We start from the raw sequence: 25,574 nt of genomic DNA, 5'->3' as shown, positions 1-25,574 counted from the left end.
CATGACCGTGAATAGCAAAAATTGGTTACTCTTTATTTCGTGAGAATAAGCAAATCTGTGAATATGGAATTCACAATAACAAAAACCCACTGTAAGAAGGCAGATGCTAATACATTCTGCCCTAGTGTAGTGCCAGGCTCACCCTCTCACCTTTATGCAGAAGCCATATTCTGTTGGGGTGCCATAAAGCTTCTTGCCTTGTGTCACAAAGAAGACATTGGATTCTGTGACGTCAATGAAATATTGTAAGTGCTGAGGGTCCTGTCCAATGAAAAACAGTGAAGAAGAAAATCATGGTTATTTGAAGTGTTTTCTACACCATCAATCCAAAATCATCTTCACACTCAGTGCTGTACAGTCAAACATACATATTAAAATTTTTAAATTGTGTTAGATTCATTTCAGTCATTAAACACATTGACATGGCAAATGAGGTTCAACGTGGATAAGTGTAAAGTGAAGCATGTCAGTAACGAAAATCTCATGCACGAATACAGGATGTCTGGGGTGGTACTTGGAGAGACCTCGCAGGAAAGAGACTTGGGAGTTCTGATCGACAAGTTGATGAAGCCGTCTGTGCAATGTGCGGCGGCGGCAAAAAGGGCAAACAGAATGCTAGGAATGATTAAGAAGGGGATCACGAATAGATCGGAGAAGGTTATCATGCCGCTGTACTGGGCCATGGTGCGCCCCCCTCACCTGGAGTACTGCGTCCAGCACTGGTCGCCATACACGAAGAAGGACACGGTACTACTCAAAAGGGTCCAGAGAAGAGCGACTAAAATGGTTAAGGGGCTGGAGGAGTTGCCGTACAGTGAGAGATTAGAGAAACTGGGCCTCTTCTCCCTTGAAAAGGAGACAGAGGGGACATGATCGAAACATTCAAAATACTGAAGGGAATAGACTTGGCAGATAAGACAGATTGTTCACCCTCTCTAAGGTAGGGAGAACGAGAGGGCACTCTGTAAAGTTGAAAGGGGATAGATTTTGTACAAACGTAAGGAAGTTCTTCTTCACCCAGAGAGTGGTAGAAAACTGGAACGCTCTTCCGGAGTCTGTTATAGGGGAAAACATCCTACAGGGACTCAAGACAAAGTTGGACAAGTTCCTGCTAAACTTGAACGTACACAGGTGAGTCTGGACTCATTTAGAGCACTGGTCATTGACCTGGGGGCCACCGCGTGAGCACTGGGCACGATGGACCATATGTTCTTATGTATGTACAAATGAATCAAAGGTTAGGCTAGCCATAGCAGATTCTTTGTATAACAATATACCATATCATATTCTTATACCCTGCAAATGCCAACTGGGAATCATTGCTGTTTACATAAGATTAATAAGGTTATGAATTATGAATCATAGCAAGACTATAATGAAAACAGTTGTGTTTTAGCACCTTCCTAAATTAGAGATAGGAGGAGGTGTGATGTAAGCAGGTCAGGAGGGAAGCAGTTCCAAATTTTGGGGCCTTGAAATTCGAAGGTGGTTTCAAAGAGTGATTTCCTCCAATGCATTAGTCCTCAATTAACAGCTTTGTGGACTATTGTTACTTATGGGTGAAGTTGAGAGAGAGATTTTAGCTAATTTTGGGTGGGCTTCAGCACAAAGGGGCCAATTCTATAAATGGCACCTAACAGCATCTAACTTGAAAGCACCGATCGGTACAAGTATCAAACAACCGCAAGGTGCCGTTTATAGAAAACAAGTCATAAGTGTTTCTGTACTATGACCTTTATGGGAACCTGCTTATTTCGGATGGAGTACTTTAGTCTTCTCAATAAACTCTTGAAGCTGTCCTAAAAATTACGTGTTCTATAATGTTACTTGATAAACAAAGGTTTGACACTGGTCTGTAATTTTTAAGGTCTAAAGGATCTGCTTTTTCTGATTTCAGTATGGGTGTTATATATGAATGTTTCCAAACCTCAGGAAAAATTCCTCTCTCCAAACTTTGGTTAACCATTAATAATAATAATAATAATAATGGTATCAGACAGCGACAATCCATCTTAATCCAAGTGAACAGGATTGGATCATGTAGAGAGCATATATTTTTTGATCTTAGTTATTATTTTAGATATCCGAGTTAATGAACAACTATGAAAGGATTCTAATTTGTCTTGGACCTGCTTATCCATTTCCTCGTCTGAATGCACCGGATTATCTATTCGGGGAAGGTTCATAGAGTGTCTCAAATCACTGGATTTTGTTTTCAAAAAATTCACCCAGTCTAGTGAAGGAGTTGATCTTTTGAATTATAATTCTCTGTTAGTGACTGAAGAATTGCAAACAATTATTTACTATTATTGTCCCTTTGTTTATTATAGAACTCTTTTCTTGTTAATTTTACAGTCCCTTTTACAGATCCCCTGTCCAGTTGTCCCCACTCACAGCTTCGGGGACGCCAAAATGTCCTGTATTCAGAGAGGGCATCCCAAAGCTGTGAGTGGGGACAAAGGGACAGGGGATCGCAGCCTGGATTCGGCAGCGGCAGCATCATCACTTGGGCCACGCTGACCACGTCACTGATGACATCATCAGTGACTCTTCACCAGCAGGAGAAAGCCGCGAAGCAGCCTGTTTAGCATGCTGTGGCTGCCAACGTTATTGGAGGAAGGTTTGCTGCTTGGTCATCTCGCTGGAAGGGTCGGCAGAGTTCGCATGGGAGGGAGAGATTGGAGGGTCAGCGTGGGTTCAGCTGGGAGGGGAGAGAAGCGGTCTGCCTTGGGTGCTCCAAGGCCTAGCGCCATTACCTTCTTCGGGCAGCAGCAGTGTTTACAATTCGCTGCTGTTGCCGGCTTCAGGCCTTCCTCTCTGCCGGGTCCTGCCTACTTCCTGTTTTCATGAGGATGATTTATATACTCCGCTATCTTATGAAAAGGCCTTTTTTCATCCTTATCAATTTTCGTTTTACTTCATGTACCCAAATCAAGATTACCGGTTCATTTACGATGTAATTCTATTTTAAATCCTCTGAGGTTAGTATGGGGTAAATTGTTGAAGTTATGGGCTTATAATCCTCGTGTAACTGATGTTTCACCGATTCAAGGTAATGGAGATTTTACCTCCGGTATGTATTCTGGAATTTTTGGTATGTCTTCTGGGTGCCCGGAACATCCTTTCCGACATTAGAATTGACGTTGAGCGGGAGAGGAGAGGAAGGATCCGGTTGGACTATTACATTTGTATTTTTATGATTATTTTGTGAAAGAGCATATAATAAATCATTCTCAGAACATCAGCATCCACAGTTTTTTGTTTTTATCGTTGGATTGATTCTACTGTGGATTATTGGGTCTTTTTTTCTTTTGGGGGGTATATGGTCAAGGAAGATGCCTTATTTCAGAAAGCTTGAATTGTGGATCATAACTGTATTATGCAATATTGATTGCAGACAGAACCTCCTAGTTTTTAGCATTGGAGGAATCAATAACATCATGTACTTTATTTGAAGTTTGGGAAGTTTTATGTTCTCCTAGACAAACTCGTCTTTTTATGAAAATTTGGGGACCCTTATATTCAAAAACTTTCACCTAGAGCGTGAAGCTTGATTCTTAATGAATTGCATTGAAGCTTTTATTGCCTTTATTGTATCCTAGACCTGGCTGTCTTTGTCACCTTCCATCTTGAGAGGGAGGGGGAATGGGAAGGAGGGAGGGTAGACGGGGAAGGGAGGGTGGGGGGGATTAGGGGTTGTCATAAAAAATATTTGGAGGAATGATTGTATTTAATAGAATATGTGGATTGAATTTTCAAAATGTATGAAATCATTTGAAATGTATTGCATAAATGTTTATTCACTTTATTCCTTCAATAAAAATGTTAAAATGTAAAAATATTTTATTTTGTGCAAGCCTATTACAGTTGAAATAATGGCACAGTGATTTATTTTCTATTTAGTGAAATATTTTCAGTTGTAGTTTGTCTGAGGCATGGTATAGTTGCATGTGTGTAATTTTTGCTGATTTTATGTACGCTTTTATTGTAAAAAAAATAAAATAAAATAAAGAGAAACCCCTATGAAAAAAAAACCCTATGCAAAAAAAAAAAAGTAGGGGGAGGACCAATACAATTTCAACTCAAGGTTAAAAACCACTTTTAGTCAGGCTCAATGCACATCTGGCATGGGGGCGTCTGCCTCAGGAGTCAATAAATCAAACCAGATGTATGAACTTTTGTGCCTCTACCCATCTTGTAAAGTGTCTGCATGAACAACAGTATACTTGGTAATACAAAATGTCAACCTAGTTAAATATTGTATGCAACTGAATGGAAGGTTTCCAAAAAATGCTTAATTACAAGGAATAGGTTACTCATTTGTATTTCTAAGGATACTGTTGCTCATACATCTTGTAAAGTGTTTACATGAACTTTATCTATACCCAGCTGGTCGTAACCTCGAGTTGAAATTGTATTGGTCCTCCCCTACTTTTTTTGCTTTGTGTTTTCATTTTAATCCACTTGCTGACCAGCTGTTCGTGTTCTGTAACCTGTCACTAAAATCATCTATAGTAGTTGAAGATTAGAGGGTGGTCAATTTTATGCCAATTTTTAAAAAAGGCTCCAGGGGAGATCCGGGAAATTACAGACTGGTAAATCTCACTTCAGTGCCGGGCAAAATGGTAGAAACAATTACAAAAAATAAAATTGTGGCACATGTAGACAAACATTTAATGAGACGGAGTCAGCATGGGTTCAGCCGAGGGAAATCTTGCCTCACAAGTTTGCTTGACTTCTTTGAAAGTGTGACTAAACATGTGGATAAAGATGAGCCAGTTGATATAGTGTATCTAAATTTTCAGAAAGCTTTTGATAAAGTTCCTCATGAGAGGCTCCTGAGAAAATTAAAGTGTCATGGGATAGGTGGCAAAGTTCAGTTGTGGATTAGGAATTGGTTGTCTCATAGAAAACAGAGGGTAGGGTTAAATGGTCATTTTCTCAATGGAGAAGAGTAAACAGTGGAGTGCTGCAGGGGTCTGTACTGGGACCAGTGCTATTTAACTTAATAATAAATGATCTGGAAATTAGAATGAGTGAGGTGATTAAATTTGAAGATGACACTCCACTGTTCAAAAAACGCATGTGGACTGTGAAAAATTGCAGGTGGACCTTAGAAAATTGGAAGACTGGGCATCCAAATGGCAGATTAAATTTAATGTGGACAAATACAAGTGGTGCACATTGGGAAGAATAACCTGAATCACAGTTACCGGATGTTAGGATCTACCTTGGGGATTAGCACTCAAGAAAAGGATCTGGGTATCATCGTAGACAATATGATGAAACCTTCCACCCAAAGTGCAGTGGCAGCCAAAAAAGCAAACAGGATGCTAGGAATTATTAAAAAAAGGGATGGTGAACAAGACTAAGAATGTTATAATGCCATTGTATCGCTCCATGGTGCGACCTCATCTGGAGTATTGCATTCAATTCTGGTCTCCTTATTTCAAGAAAGATATAGTGATGCTAGAAATGGTTCAAAGAAGAGCGACCAAGATGATAAAGGGGATGGAACTCTTCTCATATTAGGAAAGGCTAAAATGGTTAGGGTTCTTCTGCTGAGGGGAGCTATGATTGAAGTCTACAAAATCCTGAGTGGAATAGAACGGATACAAGTGGATTGATTTTTCACTCTGTCAAAAATTACAAAGACTAGGGGACACTCAAAGTTACAGGGAAATACTTTTAAAATCAATGGGAGGAATTTTTTTTTTCACTCACAGAATAGTTAAGCTCTAGAACTCGTTGCCAGAGGTTGTGGTAAGGGCGGATAGCGTAGCTGGTTTTAAGAAAGGTTTGGACACGTTCCTGGAGGAAGAGTCCATAGTCTGTCATTGAGAAAAACATGGGGGAAGCCACTGCTTGCCCTGGATTGGTAGCATAGAATGTTGCTACTCCTTGGGTTTTGTCCAGGTACTAGTGACCTGGACTGGCCACCGTGAGAACGGGCTACTGGGCTTGACGGACCATTGCTCTGACCCAGATGCTCTTAGGGATTCTAAGTAGAATATATATAACTGTTTTATATAAATAAATAACTTCTGGGAAACTGTCTCCAAACAATGTATCTGTTGTGGGTATGACCAACTGGGAGGCCAGCTGAAGAAAATCAGGGGATAGTTAAAAACAGGATAAACCCCCCCCCCCTCTCTCTCTCTCCATAAAAACCAAGCACACATACATCCTTCAGGAGGGAGAGGAGTCCAGAGTCGGGGCCAAGAGAAGAATTCATTAGAGAAATCTGGAAAGGCAAAGATGGGGAGCCTGATGCTAATGGCTTAGCCTGCCAGTGAACAGCTATGAAGGGGTTTGGTGGCAAATTGCATGTTAGCCCTTTCAGGACCAAGGGACATATTTGTCCCCTAACTTTAAAATCCTATAAATTTTGATTGGGATAGTCTACAGTTCTAAATTTGATAGGTACGGATTCCATAGGATACTGCCTTTAGGTAAACAAACTGGTTCCGACATTCATTCATTAGCGTCGTTGCCAGATTGACGAGAAGATTCACTTGCCACACTGTCCATAAGCCAGAAGTGTGATTTTTTTTTAAAAAAATAATGATATTTCACAAAAAAAATCAATTTTTTGGCATCTGCAAGCCCTTTTTACCATAAAAATGTCGTCAAAACCACAAAAATTGGCCTACGATCCTTATGGTCCTGAAAGGGTTAAACACCACTGAGCCTTTCTACAATGCTTATAACAGTATTGTGTAGGGTTTCCAGATTTTACTTTAGTAAAACCCTGACCCCTAGACTCACCCAGTTCCATCCATCCCCAACCCGTTATGCCCCAGTCCCACCCCCCACTGCCTGCTCATCCGTGCTTGCTCATGATGTCATTACGTGGCATCCGCGCAAGCCCTCCTGCCCGATGCGATTTCAAGGAAGCTTTTCAAACACTCAGACAAAGTGCCGGGTTTTGAAAAGCTGTCTGGACCCCCGGACATGTTCTCGAAAAGGAAGACCTGTCCGGGGAAATCCGGACATCTGGTAACCCTAGTATTGTGACAGATCTGATGTGCCATTTTGTTGCAAGTTGTATAGTTGCGCAGCACCTTAAGACTGCCTGGCAGCAGTCTTGGAGGGGTTTGAAAGTCTGTGTGCATAGGTGCACAGGATCTAGAATCTTCTAAGAAGGAGCAAGAGGTTAAAGAGTCAAGGGAAGATGGAGAGAGAGCCAGAAACATGTTCTTACCTTGGAGGTACCTTTTGTTGAATAGTAGAGTCCTGATCGCCGCAGGAGGAAGTAAAGCCTCTTCCAGACTTTCTTTCCCATCTCCTTTAGGTGCAGATAACCCTGGATCTCTGGACAGCTCCCAGAATTCAAGAAATTCTTTTCATGGAAGGATATGAATCAGAAAGAGACAGTTCCGAAGAGCAGATGTGGCCTAATAGCAGAGCAATGCAACACTACAGTCCCTCACCTCATACACAGCTCTATTGTAGACAAGTTGTAGATGAAACAATTGGGCTGTGCAGGTCAGGGTGTCTCAAGTTTCACCAGTATTTTAGAACAGAATCTGCCAGTGTAGATCCTGTACTACAATAAGGAAAAATGGACATTTATGCACCAGGTGCATGCAGTATAAACATCCATTTTAGAAAAATAAAATATATAATATCAATGGGTTCAAAGCCAACACTTGGCCACTTACATTGTACAAAGGCAACATAACTGGTTATCTTTGTGATCTTAGGTAACCATCCCAACCTTGTCACATTGACCAGTCTTTTGCCAATTTGGGGGGAGGGGGTCAAAACCACTGGGGAATGCTGCTCAATCATAAAAGTGCTTGGTAGCAGATGTAATTTCTAATGGAAATCTTTTTAGGATATATGTTCCATCAACTATGCCAGCAGTGTACTATACTCTGACACAATCTGATGAGAACCAGCCAGCACGGCTTCAGCAAAGGAAGATCTTGCTTGACAAACTTGCTGCACTTTTTCAAGGGAGTTAACAGGCAGCTAGACAAAGGTGACCCGGTCGACATTGTATATCTGGATTTTCAGAAGGCGTTTGACAAGGTTCCGCATGAACGACTACTTCAAAAAATTGCGAGCCATGGGATTGAGGGTGAAATACACACGTGGATCAAAAACTGGTTGGCAGATAGAAAGCAAAGAGTGGGTGGGGGGGTAAATGGACAATACTTGGACTGGAAAAGCTATCGCCAGTGGAGTGCCGCAGGGTTTGGTGCTTGGGCCTGTGTTCTTCAACAACCTAGAAATTGGAACGACGAGTGAGGTGACTAAATTTGCAGATGATATGAAGTTATTCAGAGTAGTAAAGATGCTGGAGGATGGCGAAGACCTGCAACAGGACATAAACATGCTCGAGAAATGGGCTGCGACATGGCAAATGAAGTTTAACGTAGACAAGTGTAAGGTGATGCATGTTGGTAACAAAAATCTTGCACATGAATACAGGATGTCTGGTGCAGTACTCTGAGACACCTCAGGAAAGAGACTTGGGAGTACTGGTCAACAAGTCAATGAAGCCGTCATAGAAACATAGAAAGATGACAGCAGAAAAGGGCTACAGCCCATCAAGTCTGCCCACTCCATTAACCCACCCTATTAAGTCTGAGTGCTAATGACCTAGTTCCTTAACTCGACCGTTGTAGGGATCCCACGTGGATGTCCCATTTATTCTTAAAGTTGAGCACACTGGTGGCCTTGATCACCTGCACCGTAAGTTTGTTCCAGTGATCTACCACCTTTTCTGTGAAGAAATACTTCCTGATGTCACCACTAAATTTCCCTCCTCTGAGTTTGAGCGGGTGCCCCCTTGTGACCGAGGGTCCCTTGGGAAAGAATATATCGTTTTCCACCTCTACACGACCTGTGACGTACTTGAATGTCTCAATCATGTCACCCCTTTCCCTCCGCTCCTCTAGGGTATAGAGCTGCAGTTTGCCCAGTCTTTCTTCGTATGAGAGACCCTTGAGTCCGGCGACCATCCTAGTGGCCATCCGCTGGACCGACTCAGCTCGAAGCACATCTTTCCGGTAATGTGGCCTCCAGAATTGCACACAGTATTCCAGATGAGGTCTCACCATGGTTCTGTAGAGTGGCATTATGACTTCAGGTTTGCGGCTGACTAAGCTTCTATTGATACATCCCATCATTTGCCTTGCCTTGGATGAGGCCTTCTCTACTTGTTTGGCAGCCTTCATGTCTGCGCTGATGATCACTCCCAAATCCTGTTCTTCTGAAGTCCTAGCTAGTGTTTCTCCATTCAAGGTGTATGTTCTGCATGGATTTCTGCTACCGAGATGCATGACCTTACACTTCTTAGCGTTGAAGCCCAGCTACCACGTCGAGGACCAGTTTTCCAATGTGATCAGATCTTGCGCGGCAGTGACGAAAAGGGCAAGCAGAATGCTTGGAATGATTAAGAAGGGAGATCACGAACCGATCGGAGAAGGTTATCATGCTGCGGTACTGGGCTATGGTACACCCTCACCTGGAATACTGCGTCCAGCACTGGTCGCCGTACTTGAAGGACACAGTACTACTCAAAAGGGTCCAGAGAAGTATGACTAAAATGGTTAAGGGGCTGGAGGAGTTGTCATATAGTGAGAGATTAGAGAAACTGGGCCTCTTCTCCCTTGAAAAGAGGAGACAGAGGGGACATGATTGAAACCTTCAAGATAATGAAGGGAATAGAATTAAGTAGATAGACAGGTTGTTTAACCTCTCCAAGGTAGGGAGAACGAGAGGGCACTCTCTAAAGATAAAAGGTGATAAGATTCCGTACAAACGTAAGGAAGTTCTTTTTCACTCAGAGTGGTGGAAAACTGGAACTCTTCCGGAGGCTATCATAGGGGAAACACCCTCCAGGGATTCAAGACAGTTAGACAAGTTCCTGCGAAACTAGAACGTACGCAGGTAGGGCTGGTCTCAGTTAGGGCGCTGGTCTTTGACCCGAGGGCCACCATGGGAGCGGACTGCTGGGCACGATGGACCACTGGTCTGACCCAGCAGCGGCAATTCTTATGTTCTTATGCAAGTTTAACTTGGTAGTGGTAACTATCTTATGGAACCCAAGCCCCATTTATATTCCACATATGTTGACCAATGGACCATCAGAAGCGTCTTTTTAGGTCAGCAAATATCAGTAGAATTTTCTGCCCACTGACCATCATCGTTATGAATACTTTAACTATTTGTTGAGAAATCCCTCATAAATTACTTTAAAAAATGTCTTCTAGTAAAAGCTTAACTGATTGCACTTGGCTTCAATGGAGGATAAGCAAAATGGACTATTCCAACATGGTCAGTTTCGAAACCTTCTTCAGGGAAGTGATCCATTGAACTTCCAAATGTATTATATCTAGTCATCTCTCCAAGATGACCTAAAAGAAGATACCGCTGATGGTTCATTATTCTAACACATGTAAACGGGATTAGGTTCCATAAGATAGTAACCACTACAAAGTTAAACTTATGAGTATAGTACTTTGCTGGATTAGTTGATGAACACAAGTGTGTTTATTGAAAGCTTCTATACCACTACTAAAGACTGGAGGGGGGATCAATTCAGAGTGGTTACATGAGCTTCTGTAATGGTGTTACAATTCAGAGTTAGCACGTTTGATGTGTTTCAATACATCTTCATGTGCTACTCATTTGGCTGAGTAAGCAATATTTACACAATATCTTCATCCTTCACCCTATGAATACACTCGTCTTATGTATCTACAGCTTTATACAATCATTCTGCATATACACCACACCTCTTTCTAGAATCGTGCACTATGTATTATTGAAATCCTACTTAGCATTCTGGGCTTCTCTACTGTGTTCACCCTATCATATTCCTGAGGGCAGGGCGCTATCTCTTCTATGTTATTTATTATAGTAGTCTGTGAAGAGGATGATCTTTATATCCCTTTCTTGAATTTTCCAGTGTCCTCTTCTACTTTTAATTCCTTCACTGAGGACATTCTTGTCCTGATGGTTTTTATTTGATGTCTCTGAAGGAGGGTATGTCTAGCAGGTATGATATGTATGATCCCCGTGTGATTACTCAGGCCCTGTTTAAGTTGAGTCTTTCAGAATAGACATTTAGGGCCAGATTCTATAAATTGTGTCAAAATTCAGCACCAATAAAATTTGGCGTGCAATGCTGTTCTACTAAGGGATGAGCACTCTATGGAATGAGCACTCTATGGAATTTGCATGAGAGCTTAAGCCAGCTGAAACCTTGTGTAAATCCTGTCATGCCAATTGGATGCAGATCCCCACTATTCTTTAACATTGCATGCATCTTTTGTGAATACCTCCGACCAGCCCATGCCCACCCCCCATGAGTTGCACATAATCCAATTTATGCATCTATTGTTACAGAATAGCATGACAGCTAGATTGGTGCCCAAATCTTAATTAGTGCCAAGTGCCTGTTAGCTTTAATACTTAAATCACTGGAGCCCATTAACTAATTATTTTGGCAGCAATTTGGGATGTGCACCCAAATTTGGATAGCCTTTGTAGAATCCAGTGTTGCTCCCTCTTCTGAAATGGGGAATACACATCTATGAACTCGTCATGCTCTTGTCCTGCAGGCCACACCTCTTGACATCTGCATGCACTTGCGTTTGATATGTGCATATCCCGATTTTGTTGTGGCTTTAAACGTTTTATGTGCCAGTTTAGGCTGTGACCCATCAAATGTGTGCAGGACAATTGCGCCCCGATAAATACGCCCCAACAAATGCGTGCACTGAATGGGAGGTGACCCGTCAAATGCGCTCCAACAATTGGATACTATTTTGTCTTATTGAGAGTTACAAAGTAACCCTCTTTTGAGGGGGGAGGGGGTGGGGGACCTCCCCCCACACACTACACTTAAGATTCACTTGGTATCTAGTGTTAAGGTAAGGTTTACATGATTATAATGGGAACCCTTTACATAAGTGGATATCTGGAAGGCCCCGATTGGCTTAGACTCCCGAGGCCCTGCCCCTTGGGAGGGGACCTGAGGTGTCTAAGCCAATCAGGACCTTCCAGATATCCACTTATGGCAGATTTCACGGGGCACAATTGATGGGGCAGCAATGTCATGCGTGCAATTGTCGGGGCGCAATTTTCGTGCGCAGATTTGTCAGTGTGCCGTTTAGGCACATATTGAGTGTGATTAGGGCCTGTAAAGTTAAGTGCCAAAGTCTTTCTTGGTTATGCTTACCTGTATGAGCTCAGAGTGGGACATCCCTTTATGAGCTTCTGAGCAGCTAGCAACCATTGCCTCTGGGAACAATGACTGTTGGAAAAGAGAGAAGAGATTAGAAAACAAAGAGGTGCGCAGAAAAAAAAAAAAAAAAAAAAAAAGAGCGTCACGATAACTCCCCCCTCATTTCAGAGCTTTTTCATAAGAACATAAGCGTTGCCTCTGCCGGGTCAGACCAGGGGTCCATCGTGCCCAGCAGTCCCCCAGGTCCATGACCTGTAAGTGATCCTTTACCTAAAACGTGTATCCCCTATTCATTTAGTGTCCCGTAAAGTTACCCTCTATCTGTATCCTTCAATCCCCTTCACCTTCAGGAAGTCATCCAATCCCTTTTTGAAACCCAATATTGTACTCTGTCCTATCACCTCTCCTGGGAGCGCATTCCAGGTGTCCACCACCCTCTGAGTGAAGAAGAACTTCCTAGCATTCGTTTTGAAACTGTCTCCTTTCAATTTTTCTGAATGCCCTCTTGTTTTTGTTGTCCCCGCTAGTCTGAAGAATCTATCCCTCTCCACCTTCTCTATGCCCTTCATGATCTTCTAAGTCTCTATCATGTCCCCTCTAAGTCTCCGCTTTTCCAGGGTCAGCAGCTTTCAGCCACAGGCTCAGTTAACCCTAAATATTCAATGCTGGAGGCTAGACATACCCTGGAATTGAATGTCTGGGTATGTGCGCCGACCTGGAAATGGAATGGGTACCAGCCAATATTGAGAGCAATGCCTGGTTAACTAGACACATCAAGTAAAGGCAGCTTTTCAGCTGTCCTAACTTTATCTACTCACTTAACCATTAGTGGACTGAATATCACCGCTAACCAGTTAAGAGCTGTCTCTGCCCATGCTCCTTCCTGACTACCCCTAACCGCAGCCAGCTAGGAGGGAAAATTACGCCACCCAAAACATTGAATGCTAAGTGCTATTCTACAAGGAATGCACCCTTTATAGAATAAGGGGTCCGATACCTAACTTAGGCAACATATTTATGCCTGTTAAAAAAAAGGTTAAGATGGGTTTGATTGAAAGCTGGGCGGCAGTAAATGATTTATTTCTGTCCTTCTTATAAGGGAAGTCCTCAATAAAGCCGCTTCTGTTTTTTGGCACAATATTCCCCCAGCCTGACAGACAAAAAGCCCTATAAAGATAAGTTTGCATTAAAAGATTTCTTCATTTATAAAGTTGATTAAAGTTGGTAGAGGATGTTTAAAGTTTAAGCAAGAAAAATTTTAAAGGCCGATGACGAGGTGGGCATATAAAGCTCATTGCAATGAAACAGAATTGAGCGGTGAATGACACTGCTGAAGCCTGGGAAACTTAAGAAAGGAAAAGAAAAAAAAAAAAAGTGTAAAATGTGATGTTAATTATTGATATATCTTGAGAATAGAGATGGGGATTATATGCATCTTGGGATAAAGTTTTAAAGCACAGATTACATTGTGCTAAAAAAAAAAAAAAGTTTTGCTGCTTGAGTGGCTAGAAGGCCATCGTACAGTTTTTTTCGTTTGACGTCTCTGATGGGGGGATGCGTGAACAGTTTGTGGATTCTCCTATGTCTGGTTTAGGTAGTTTGGATTAGGCGATTGTTTAGGTAAGCTGGGCTATCTCCATTTATGGCTTTAAATAGTAGGCAGTAGAATTTGAATTGCACTCTTGCTTGTATTGGGAGCCAGTGTGAATCTAGGTATGCCGCCGTGATGTGGTCAGCACCCTGGTGTTGTGGGTTCAAATCCACGCTGCTCCTTGTGATCCTGGGCAAGTCACTTAATCCCCCCATTGCCCTCCAGGTACGTTAGATAGATTGTGAGCCCACTGGGACAGATAGGGAAAATGCTTGAGTACCTGATTGTAAAAAACCACTTAGATAACCTTGATAAGTGGTATATCAAATCCTAATAAACTTGAACTTGAAACTTGAACTAGACTGCCAACTCTCAAATTTACTGATAACGACTCCAGACTACAAATCGTTTAGAAAAGAAATAAAAACCATCCTATTCAAGAAATCCTTGAAGACAAACTCATCCCAATTCTCTGAAGCAACTCGCTCTGCTCTTCAATTCCTCTGGAAATGGCCAGATAACTTCTTTTGTAATCCGCCTTGAACTGCAAGGTATTGGCGGAATAGAAATCAGTAATGCAATGTAATGTAATTTTTAACTGCAGTTTTGGTATGCATCTTTGAACAGAAATGTTTGGAGGTTGGTTTTAAATTTGGTTAGAGAGTTTTCACGGCGGAGATGTGGAGGTACTGCATTCCAGCGGCAAGGGGCTGTTGCGGAAAGATAGTGTTTCTGGTGCAATAGAGGTATTTGATCGAGGGAACCATCAGTAAGTTCTGATTGGATGATCCGAGAGCCCTAATTATGTGAGATAAGATATTTATCTCAGAAGGCAGGTGAGTGAGAGAACTTAATTTTGAAAACAAGTAAGTTGTTCTATGCGAGACCGGCAACCAACGTGATTCTCGAAGAAACGGGGTGACATGGTCGTATTTTTTGGCTATTCATCTGTTTTACTATATATTGTGCCAATGTTGAAATTTAGCATACTATGCCGTACTTTGATTGTAATTTGCATATTTTTACTGCTGTAATTGTCATGTCTGACTTATTCTTCTTGTACACAGCCTTGAGTGAATTCCTTCAAAAAGGCTGCAAATAAATCCTAATAAATAAATAAATCACTTGTAGCATATGGTAATAAAGTAATATACAATACTAGCATTACCAAATCTTCATCAGTCTTTTGCCATATCTGGGATACAGACCGTTGAAGTCTGTCCAGCATACTCTTGCTCAACATACAGTATCACCTCAACAGCCATGTTGTGTTTCCATTCTTTTTCTATATTCCGCCAGTTGCTATACTCATATCACCCCTCTCTTCAAGTCACTTCATTAGCTCCTTATCCATTTCCGCCTACTACTCAAACTCATCTTATTGACTTACAAGTGCATTTACTCTGCAGTGCCTCAATCTCTCGCCTCTCATATCTCTATACTCCTCCCCAGAACTCCGTTTCATCAGGCAAATCTCTCTTATCTGTACCCTTCTCCTCTAATTGCAACTCCAAACTCTGTTCCTTCTCTCTTGATGCACCATACTCATGGAACAAACTACCCGAGTCGTTACATCAAGCTCCGTCCACGGCAGTATTTAAATCCTGGCCCACTTAGAGGTTGCTTTTAACTCCTAACCACCACTCACTTGCAAACACCCTATGCCTGAGAAACTCCCTAATCCCCCTACTTGTCCTATAGTCTGTTGATTAGATTGTAAGATCTTCCGAGAAGGGACCATCTTGGATGTTCTAATGTACATCAGATGAAAATGTTACATCTATGTCAATGACATTTTGCTAGTATTTCCTCAGAATCCAAATAACCCTGATTTAAATTCCATACAAGTGTTTGGATACGATTGAAGAATGGATTCTACAAAATAAACCAATTCTAAACCCTCACAAAACTACAAGGTTTTGGATTACTGGTTCTTTACAATCTCCAACTCTATTTCCAGTTTTGTGGTCTCAACCTATACAACTTCAAGACTCTATGAAGTATTTAGGACTTCACTTAGATTCAGCCTTGACATTTCATCCACAGTTGATTTCAGTAGTCAGATCTTGCTTTTATTCTTTATGCATGATCTGTTTAATATGCTTGTATATAGATACTCCTTTCTGCGAATCCCTTGTTTATGCACTAGTTACATCAAAATTGAATTATTGTAACATCATTTACACAGGACTACCTCAGGTTTCTCTTAAGAAACTGCAGATAGTTCAAAACATCACTATCAGAGTTATTACAAATGCTCCGAGATATGACCATGTCACTCTGTTGATTAGAGAATATAATTGGCGTCCTATTAAATATAGGTTAAAGCACAAAGCATTAACTTTAGCATTTAAAGTACTAAACAATGAGCAGCCCGATTACCTTGCAAAATTGTTTGTTCCATATAAACCAACCCACACTTTGCATTCATCAACTTTAAACAGATTAGCATTACCACCTATTCATCTGGTTAGACTAAAGTCCATTTGTAATTCTGCATCAGTTCCACGTTTATGGAATTCCCTGCCAAATGAATTATGTTGCAAGTCTACATACTCAAAATTTAGAGCCTCTTTAAAAACAAAAACACACAAAAAAAAAACTAGTTGGATTGGCATTTTCTTCTTAATTTTAGCGATTTTAGAATTTTATATAATTTTTTTTTTTTTTATTATAATGTTTCTTTATTGAGCAAACCAGCATACACAAAACAGAGCATCGTGCAGGAACAGTCTGCATTCCAGCGAAAAACACCCTAGCGGGTATATACAGAGCAAAATATGACATCTCACAGAAGATCAAATGTTCCAACACAGGATGTGCTCAATACAATTTTCCATATAACACCCTCTAAAGCCCCCCCAAAACAGAACTGAACGCCCCAATACCAATACACACAGTGTGATGCATCAGAAACACCAAATGCAACCCCCCCCACCCTCCCCCCACCCACCCTACTCCCGACCTGTGATATACTTAAATGAAGAATAGAAAATATAAAATATAAAATTGAAAATTGAAAATAGACAACAAGCATCCACAAATTTTTGTTTTTTCACAGTAAGGACCAGGGAGAGATCGAAAATAGACACATAAGAATGAGGAGGACTAGGTCCAGAGAGATGAAGAGGACCAAAAAGAAAGAAAGAAAGAAAGAAAGAAAGAAAGAAAGGAATCCCTAGATAGAATCCACGGTAATAGGCGCCTTAAGAGAGAAAATCCTGAAGAGGACAGAAGACCTCAACATAAGCTAACAGTTCAATAGGAGACTCCGCTCACGATGGGGAAGGGTCAGCCAATATGCCTCCCAGATATCCTGAAAGCGAGACCACTTGCACTCATCTCGAGTGCCCGCAGCCCGTCTCTCCAAAAGGGCTAAGTCATACAGGGACCCCTGCCATCGAGAAAAAGAGGGAGCATGCGGCTCTCTCCAAAAAGTCAAGATGGCTTTCTTGGCCAACAAAAGGGCCTTAGATAGCAATTGGCGCTGCCCAACAGTGCACCCAGGAAACTCCGCCGCTTGGTAAAACAGAGCTCCAGGGGGAGTACATTTCGGGATCCCAGGAACCAAGGAGGACACATATGTCCAAACTCTCTGCCAAAAAGCTCCCACAGAGGGGCACTCCCAAAACATATGCCCCAGGGAAGCAGGATTAATAGGACATTTCGGACACCCCGCATGATCAGCGATACCAGCCCGATGTGCTCTGTGGGGAGAAATAAAAGCTCTGTGAAGGAATTTATATTCTTGTTCCCTATGTAACATGTTGCTGGAGATGGTGCGTATATAGACAAAGCATCTGGAGATCAATTCAGACGGAACTACGCAACCCAAGTCTGCACTCCACGCCCCTGCTAGCCACTCAGCTCGTTCGGTCTGTAAAGGGGGACCCAGGGCAGTTACATAATACCTAAGACGTGGAGCCGCATCCTCCCCCAACGCCAAACACCTCCCAAGATCTCGTGCCACCGATCCGCTCAATCGATCCCCAGAGAAGCTAAGAACATAATGTCGGAGCTGGAGGTAGCCGAAAACGTCCACCCTATCCAGCCCATAAAGCGACCCCAATTCGGCAGAGGAAAGAATATTACCCCCATCGGAGAGAACATCCCCCAGTCTACGAATTCCATGCGCATGCCAAATCCGAAATACCTTGCTGTCCATGCCCGGTTTAAAATGCAAATTACCCACCAGCGGGAGTAGTGGGGTGATAGTAAAGTGGATGCCCAGATGTTTACACAGTAGTTTCCATATATGTCTCATATAAGCCCACACAATATGTCCCCTGACGTCAGAATCCAACTGGGCAGCAGGAGCATGCAGTAAAAACAACCCAGACATAGGATGTAAAAAATCCCTATCCACTGAAAACATTAAAAAAGAGGAACTCTCCATACACCAGTCCCGAATCAGTCTCGTCCCACATGCCATATTATAGGTACGAATATCCAGCAATCCAAAGCCTCCCTGTGACTCAGGCAACATCAAAATACGAAGAGAGAGCCTAGGTCGACGCCCACACCACAGAAAAGTCCTCAGAGCCCCATACAGCTGAGCTAGATCCCCAGTTCGCAACCACAGCGGAAGAGTTTGAAACAGATAAAGCCACCGAGGGACTATCATCATATTGTACAAAAATATACGCCCCGCAAGAGATACTGGTAAATCCCCCCACAATCGAAGGAGCTCCACCGTTTTCCGGAGTAGGGGCTTCACATTGATCTCATAGAGTCGTGTAAGAGAAGATGGTATCAGAACCCCCAGATATTTTACCTGCTGTGGTGCTTCCCGGAGCGGGAAATCAGCCCATGCATGCGAGATACTAATATGGATAGGAAGCGCCTCCGATTTTGACACATTGAGTTTGAGGCCCGAGAGTACCCCAAACTGATGAAACAGCTCCAGCAGACTAGAGAGACTTGAAACTGGGTCAGTCAACATCACCATAATGTCATCTGCGAAAGCCATACAGCGTAGAGAGGAAATCCCTAGCTCCACTCCAGTTAACTGAGGGTGGCTGCGAATGGATATCAACAAAGGCTCCAAAAACAATATGTAGAGCAGAGGGGACAAGGGGCAGCCCTGGCGAGTGCCTCGCTGGAGTACAAAGTCTGGAGATGCTACCCCATTAACCAATACGGCCGCCACCGGGGAGAATAAAGGGCTCCAAGAGCTCTCATAAAGAACCCCTCCAACCCATAATATCGCAACAAGGGGAATAAAAAAGCCCACTCCACCCTGTCAAAGGCCTTTTCGGAATCAAAACTAATAGCCAGGGCTGGTTGCTGCCGAGAAGCACAATGAGCCAAAGCCAGGAGGAGCTTCCGAACATTATGACCTGCCAATCGCCCCCTCACAAAACCTACCTGATCTGCACCCACCAAAGATGGAACAAACTTGGCCAGTCGATTAGCCAGGACCCGAGCTAAAATCTTTAAATCTACATTAATAAGCGAAATAGGTCTATAGGAACCCACCAGCAAGGGATCCTTTCCCGGTTTAGGCAATACAGTAATCAACGCTCGGTTCGCTCCTCGAGGAAACTGCCCCACCTCAGCTCCACTCTCAAAATAGCCCCGTAACGGCTCAGCCACATATCCCTGAAGAAGACGATAGAATTCCCCCCCAAAGCCATCCGGGCCTGGAGATTTACAAAGAGGTAGGTGCTTGAGAACATCCAGCACCTCCTCACGGGTAATAGGAGAAGCCAAAACCTCCGCGTCTTCCGTTGACAGCTTAGTTAAGGGCAAAGAGTCCAAAAATGCCCGAATCTGAGCCTCTCGACCCACAACTTCCGCTGTATATAAAGATCTATAAAAGGCAACAAAAAGCCGTTCCATCTGAGCCTGATCTGTGACCAACCTTCCCCCATCATCTTTAAGCGAGGTGATCAAAGTGGCACCCCGCCTCGCCTTAGTCATCTGGGCCAGCATTCTACCCGGCCTGTTACCAAAACGGTGTAATCGGTACTTATAATAAAAAAGGGATTTGTGTGCCCTCTCATGAAGAAGCGCGTGGAGTGCTGACTGGGCCGTCTGAAAAGCATGCTTATGAGACAGAGTAGGACTCTGTAAAACCAGTGTTCTACTATCCCGCACCTTGCGCTCCAGAACCAAGATTTTTTCCGCAAGCTCTTTCTTACGTCGCGCGCAGTAAGCTATCACAGCCCCCCGAAGCACCGCCTTAGCGGCCTCCCAAAACAAAGTTCCGTTATCAGCATGGCCCCCATTAAACTCCACATAGTCCCGCCACTGTTGCTCCAAATAAATTTTAAAGTCCGGGTCCAGATAAAGCGCTATCGGAAATCGCCAGTGCCTCCTTCCCCCCAGAGCGTCAGCCGAAGAGCCAATATCCATCCACACCAAAGTATGATCTGAGACAGCCAGTACTCCAATCCCCGCTGCATGAACCGCATAAAAGAAAGATCGCGAGAGGAAAATATAATCTATTCTAGAGGAGGAACCATGTACCTTGGATGTGTGAGTGAAATCCCGCTCCCCTGGGTGTAATATCCGCCAAACATCCACCAGATCCAGAGCCTCTAACCAAGCGGCAAGCCCATTATCCGACCTGCTGGAGGAGGGTCCCCTAGAGGAATCCAAAAGCGGGTCTAGTATAGAATTAAAATCCCCAAGAAAGATTTTCTGAGAGTCATGTATTTGGGACATAGACAATAATACCCCCAAGAGTTTCTTGTAAAAGGACCGCTGTGCACTGTTGGGCGCGTATACTGACATCAAAACTACTGGGCGCTGGTTAAGAGAACCCTGGACAATAACATAGTGTCCCCCTGAATCTGAGAGAACCCTAGATGCATGGAAAGACACCGATTTGCGGATCAGCAAGGCTACCCCAGCCCTAGTGTTAGAGGAGGAGGCCGAGTAACACTGCCCCACCCAGGATTGACACAATTTACCATGTTCCCGTTCATTGAGCTTAGTCTCCTGCAGGCCCACTACATCAGCCTGATTTCTGGCTAGGCACTGTAAAATCTTAGTTCGCTTGATAGGAGAATTGATACCAGATACATTCCATGACACACACCTCAACCCCTTCTTAACAGGCATAAGAAAGAAAAAAGAACCAAACATACCAGAAGAGAAAAAGGGCACAAAACAGCTGCCGAGGGTCCCAGCCCATCCCCCAGCAGCTCAGTCTCCACATCACCTCCGCACAGGAATCAACAAACACACAGGTCAGGAGCCTCCCCCCTCCCCCCCTCCAGAACTCCCCAGTTCCCCCACCCACCCAACTCCCCCAACCAACCAAAACCCACAGCCTCAACACCCCCTTCACAAACCCTCCCAATCCCCCCCGCAACCAAACCCCCCTCCCATCCCCCCACCCCCCACTCCATGAACCCCCTCCCCCCTCCCATGCCCCCCAAGACACACCTTTCCACCACTCCAGGAGGGTATACCAATGGACCCAAAGTACCCCCCCCTCCCCAGCCTCCAAAACAGCCACCAAGCCAGAGATATTAACTTTAAACTCACAAAAAGTGCCCAGGGGCTAAACAATGTCATAAGACCAAAAAAAAAAAAAAAAAAGAGGCATAAGCATACAGGACCCCATTAGTCCAGAAGTCCACAAGGAGCCATAGTAAGGAACTGTACACAGTGGCCCAGAGCTCCCAATTGGTGAACCTCAAACAGAGTACTTGCACAACAGGTGCTAAGAAACAGTGCAAGTGAGGCTACCACCCGCTCCCACCAGGTGCCCCACATCATTCAAACTGAGGAAACCCAAAGCAGTATCACAGGGTATCAGGTGCCAGTCCCCAGATCAGGGTACCACTGAAGAACTTGCGCTCTGGCCGCCGCACTGGTGTCAAAGAGATGAGGTTGTCCATCATAGATCACCCGAAGCTTGGCAGGAAACTGCAGCGTGAAGCGAAGCTTTTTCTCAGTAAGTTGCTTGCAGACAGACGAGAAACCTCTCCTCAGAGACGCCACCTGTGCCGAATAATCCTGAAAGATGAGGATACTTTGATTCTGGAATTTTAGATCCTTGCGCTGGCGATAATTTCGGAGAATAAGATCCTTAATGGCAAAGTTCAAAATGCGGAGAATCACCACACGCGGTCTGGTCGCTCCCTCCTGTCTTCTACCTAGCCGGTGTGCTCTTTCGATGCGCAAAGGTCCTAGTCCCCGCGTACTCATCAGCTCCGCCGCCAGCCAGGTCTCCAAAGTGGGAAGCAGGTCACCCTCCTGCACAGATTCAGGGACCCCCACCAGTCGCAGATTGTTCCGTCTGGAGCGATTTTCCATATCCTCCAGTTTTTCCTCACACTGTCCCACCTTGCATCGCAGCTGCTGAACCTCTGCCTGTAGTGTAACCACAGAGTCCTCCGCGGTTCCAACCCGCTGTTCCACCTCAGTTATCCGCGAGTTATATTCAGCCACTGTAGTGGATAAGGCAGCCAGTGACTCCTGCACTTTGTCCAGACGCGTCCCCAGCGCCGCAACAACTGCCTCGGTGAGACGCGCGATGAGATCCGCTCCCTCCACAGCCGCCGCCGCGCCCGGGTCCGCCATCTTGTCCTCGTGGCTGGGCCCTGATTTCGCGCGTTCGCGGTCCTTTTTGCCCACCTTAGAGGCCATATCCGACGTGCCTCTCAGCATATATTTGTCCATGGAGCCCCCGGGGAGCTACGGAAGGCACTCGGTGGGAAAATATTCGCCGATTTTTATTCAGGGAGGCCGGAGCGGGGAGAGAACAGCGGAGCTCAGGGAAAACGCGTCCTCCCCGCTCTCTGCACGGCCCCGCCCCCCCTTATATAATTTTTTAATCTTGCATGTTTTGATCCCTGGCAACAGATCATGCTGCGACTAAGACTATTCATTTTGTTTTCTCTATTATCTGTCCTATAAATATTGGTGTTCTTCTCCTTTTAAAATGTTGTATACTGCACTGATGTTGTAACGAAGAGCAGTATATAAATACTAATAAATATAACCAAACATATACAGTGCTGTGTACATCTAGCAGCGCTATAGAAATAAGTAGTAGTAGCAGCAGCAGTAGTATTTAGGCATCATTTGTGTTTTATTTCTTCCTCTACCACCTTTCTGGAAGGGCATTCCAGGTTAGAGAACAACAAGGGATACATTTTTCCCCATCCCTGTGGGAACTCATTTTCCTGTCCCGCCGAGTTCTTTTCCTGTCCCTGCCCCTTTGCTGAAAGCTCCGTCCTCAAACACTTTAAAATCATAAGTAGCAACATTCTAGAGCTCAGATTGTGATGTCATAATGCCTCATTCCACCAATGCCTAAGCTCCGTCCTCATCTGCACAAGCCTCAAACACTAAAATCATAAGTAGCAACATTCTAGAGCTCAGATTGTGATGTCATAATGCCTCATTCCACCAATGCCTAAGCCCTGTCCTCATCTGCACAAGCCTCAAACACTTTAAAATCATACGTGTTTGAGGTGTGTACGGTTAAGGCAGAGCTTACAGGAATTGGGGAGGGAAAGGGACAGTGACAAAACTCATGGGGACGGGACGAGGAAATGACATCTACCTGAAAAGTAGGCGTGGTTAGGGGGTGAATAGGTGTGGTTGACAGAGTTGTCGCTAGGAATCAGAGTTTAAGCGCCAGTAAATCAGGCCAGGTAAATCCTGGCCTAATATACTGGTGCCTACCTCTAGGATGCCTAGCAATGCCTAAGCCCACCTAGGTGCTGCTAGATGAGATTCTATATGCAGCACCCAGTCGATGACCGACAACCCCGCTGAGCAGCACCTAAAGTGTAGGCGCTGTTAGGTGCCCATTTATAGAATCTGGCCCAAAGTGTGTGCAAAAATTAGAGCAGCTACAAGATTTTAAAATGACTCTGGGGAGTTTATGACTAATGATAGAAATGTTTAGCCTAACCTGAGATATTTCAGTGTTGATCTCTGCACAGTTTCCGAGTCTTTTTCTCCCATGCAGTTATATGTCGATTAGAGCTGTACTGAATAGCATATTTTTTTACTATTCAGCTGAATACGAACAATGAAAATTATTATTTGGCCAAATACGAATACCAAAGACAAATAAAGGGCATCGAGATTTAACATAAATAATAAAATAAGCAACATGGCAGAGATCAAGTGTTTATTTCAGTAGGATTTAGCACAGTAGAGCTCTGGATTATTTGTATTTGAATTTAAATCACTGGCTCTTCAACCAGCCTTTAATGGAAGTGGTAACTAACTTGCTAGTCATATACTATAGTCCACTCCTTCCCTAGTTAAGCACCTGTCTGACCTCAAGTGCAACTTTCTTTAAAATTAGTCCCCTTACTTTCTTATGCCTGTTACTCTATCTTACCTATAGGTTTCCTCTTTGCTTACACCCTATGGTCTCTACTGAAATGTTTTATTGCTATTCTAATGTAGCATACTATGAAATACTTTCTATGGTTATTTGAATATTTGTCTGCTGTAATTATCTAAGTCTTATATTTGTCTTATTCTTGCTGTACACCGCCTTGAGTAAATTCCTTCAAAAAGGCGGTAAATAAATCCAAATACTATAAATAAAGACAAGACATTTTCACATGCAATCTGAAACAGACCCGTACAGTCATAGAAAGCAGCCAGGAACTCAAGATTGTTTGCGCAGTGAATGCTTCCCACCCCCTCCCCCAGTAGATTTTTTAGCAGTTGGATAGTTTCACTGCATGCACAAAGAGACACCACTTCCTGACAGTTAGAAGCATTACATTTATAAACCAACGCTTTCATACAGTAAGAAATAACATTCACAATACTTCTTAACTTCCAGTTCCTGTAGCGACTGTCTCACTTCTGTTGTCCCACAGATAGGGCTGATTTTAGACATGCTGGGGCCCAGAGCAGAAAATAAGGAGGGGGGCCCTTGAACCCCTCTTCTCCCTCCCCCCGATATCCCCAATTGCCATTACCACCACACAACTTAAATGACTTCTTTACTAAGGTTACCAGACAGCTGGGAAAACCCAGACATGTCCTCTGTCTGGATGGATTTCCAAAACCCGGCAGTATGTCCAGGTTTTGGAAAGGAGCTACATGTGTGTAATGTCATTGTGCCGCATTCACACATGCTCAGAGACCCTCCAGATGTGTCCCAGACTCGTGGAAGAAGAGGCAAGGTTTGTGTGGGGGCAGGGCTTGGGGATGGAATAGGGTGGTATGGGGAACCTCTCTTTTCTACAGTAAATCTGGTAGTGTCTTCAGTTCCTCCTAGGTGTTGTCAGTGGCATACCAAGGGGGGGAGGGGGGCAGTCCATCCTGGGTGCACGCCTTAAGGGGGGGTGCACAGCCGGCCAGGTCTGGGTCATCCTGCCCTACTCTGCAACAGGACCTGCACCTCAGTGCGGCTGCCAGTGGACCCCCTCTGACGTACTTGCTCTGGAGCAAAGTCGGCAGCCGCGCTGAGGTGCAGGAAGGTCCCCCGATGACTCGTCTGCCGGCTTTGCTCTGGAAGTAGTAAGTTACATTGGAGGGAGTGGACCCGGCAGACGCAGTCATCGCGGGACCTTGCCGCAACTCCCTGCATCTGCCAGGTCCACCCCCTCCGACGTAACTTACTTCTTCCAGAGCAAAGCCGGCAGACGAGTCATCACGGGACCTTCCAGCACGCGGTTGCCGACTGCTCCAGAGCAAGTACGTCGGAGTGGAGTGGACCGGCAGCTACAGTCATTGCGGGAAAGGAGCAGGGCTGCTGGAATGGAAGAGCGGTGGAGGGAGAGAAAGGGGACAGGGTGGTATATAAGGGTGGTGCTGATGGAATTGATGTACAGGGAAAGG

General features: G+C 44.1%; 1 protein-coding gene across 6 annotated transcripts in view; it reads right to left on the bottom strand.

Moving 5' to 3' along the window:
* The window catches only part of GRB7 (growth factor receptor bound protein 7), a 160,980-nt gene that overhangs the window by 30,624 nt on the left and 104,782 nt on the right, over positions 1–25,574 (bottom strand). For all 6 annotated transcript variants that reach the window (XR_004536764.1, XM_033918022.1, XM_033918023.1 and 3 more), the window contains 3 exons: positions 12,200–12,274; positions 7,205–7,342; positions 151–261 (listed from right to left, as the gene is read on the bottom strand). Coding sequence is in view for 5 of the 6 variants with exons in the window: in XM_033918022.1 (XP_033773913.1) it covers positions 151–261; positions 7,205–7,342; positions 12,200–12,274 (324 nt within the window). In the remaining variant the exon portion in view is untranslated. The remainder of the gene's footprint in view (positions 1–150; positions 262–7,204; positions 7,343–12,199; positions 12,275–25,574) is intronic.

Source organism: Geotrypetes seraphini, chromosome 13, assembly GCF_902459505.1.
Source record: "Geotrypetes seraphini chromosome 13, aGeoSer1.1, whole genome shotgun sequence".
In the NCBI taxonomy this organism is placed as follows: Eukaryota; Metazoa; Chordata; class Amphibia; order Gymnophiona; family Dermophiidae; genus Geotrypetes; species Geotrypetes seraphini.
Note: the sequence above shows the minus strand (reverse complement) of the source record. Positions and strands in the feature narration are given on the sequence as shown.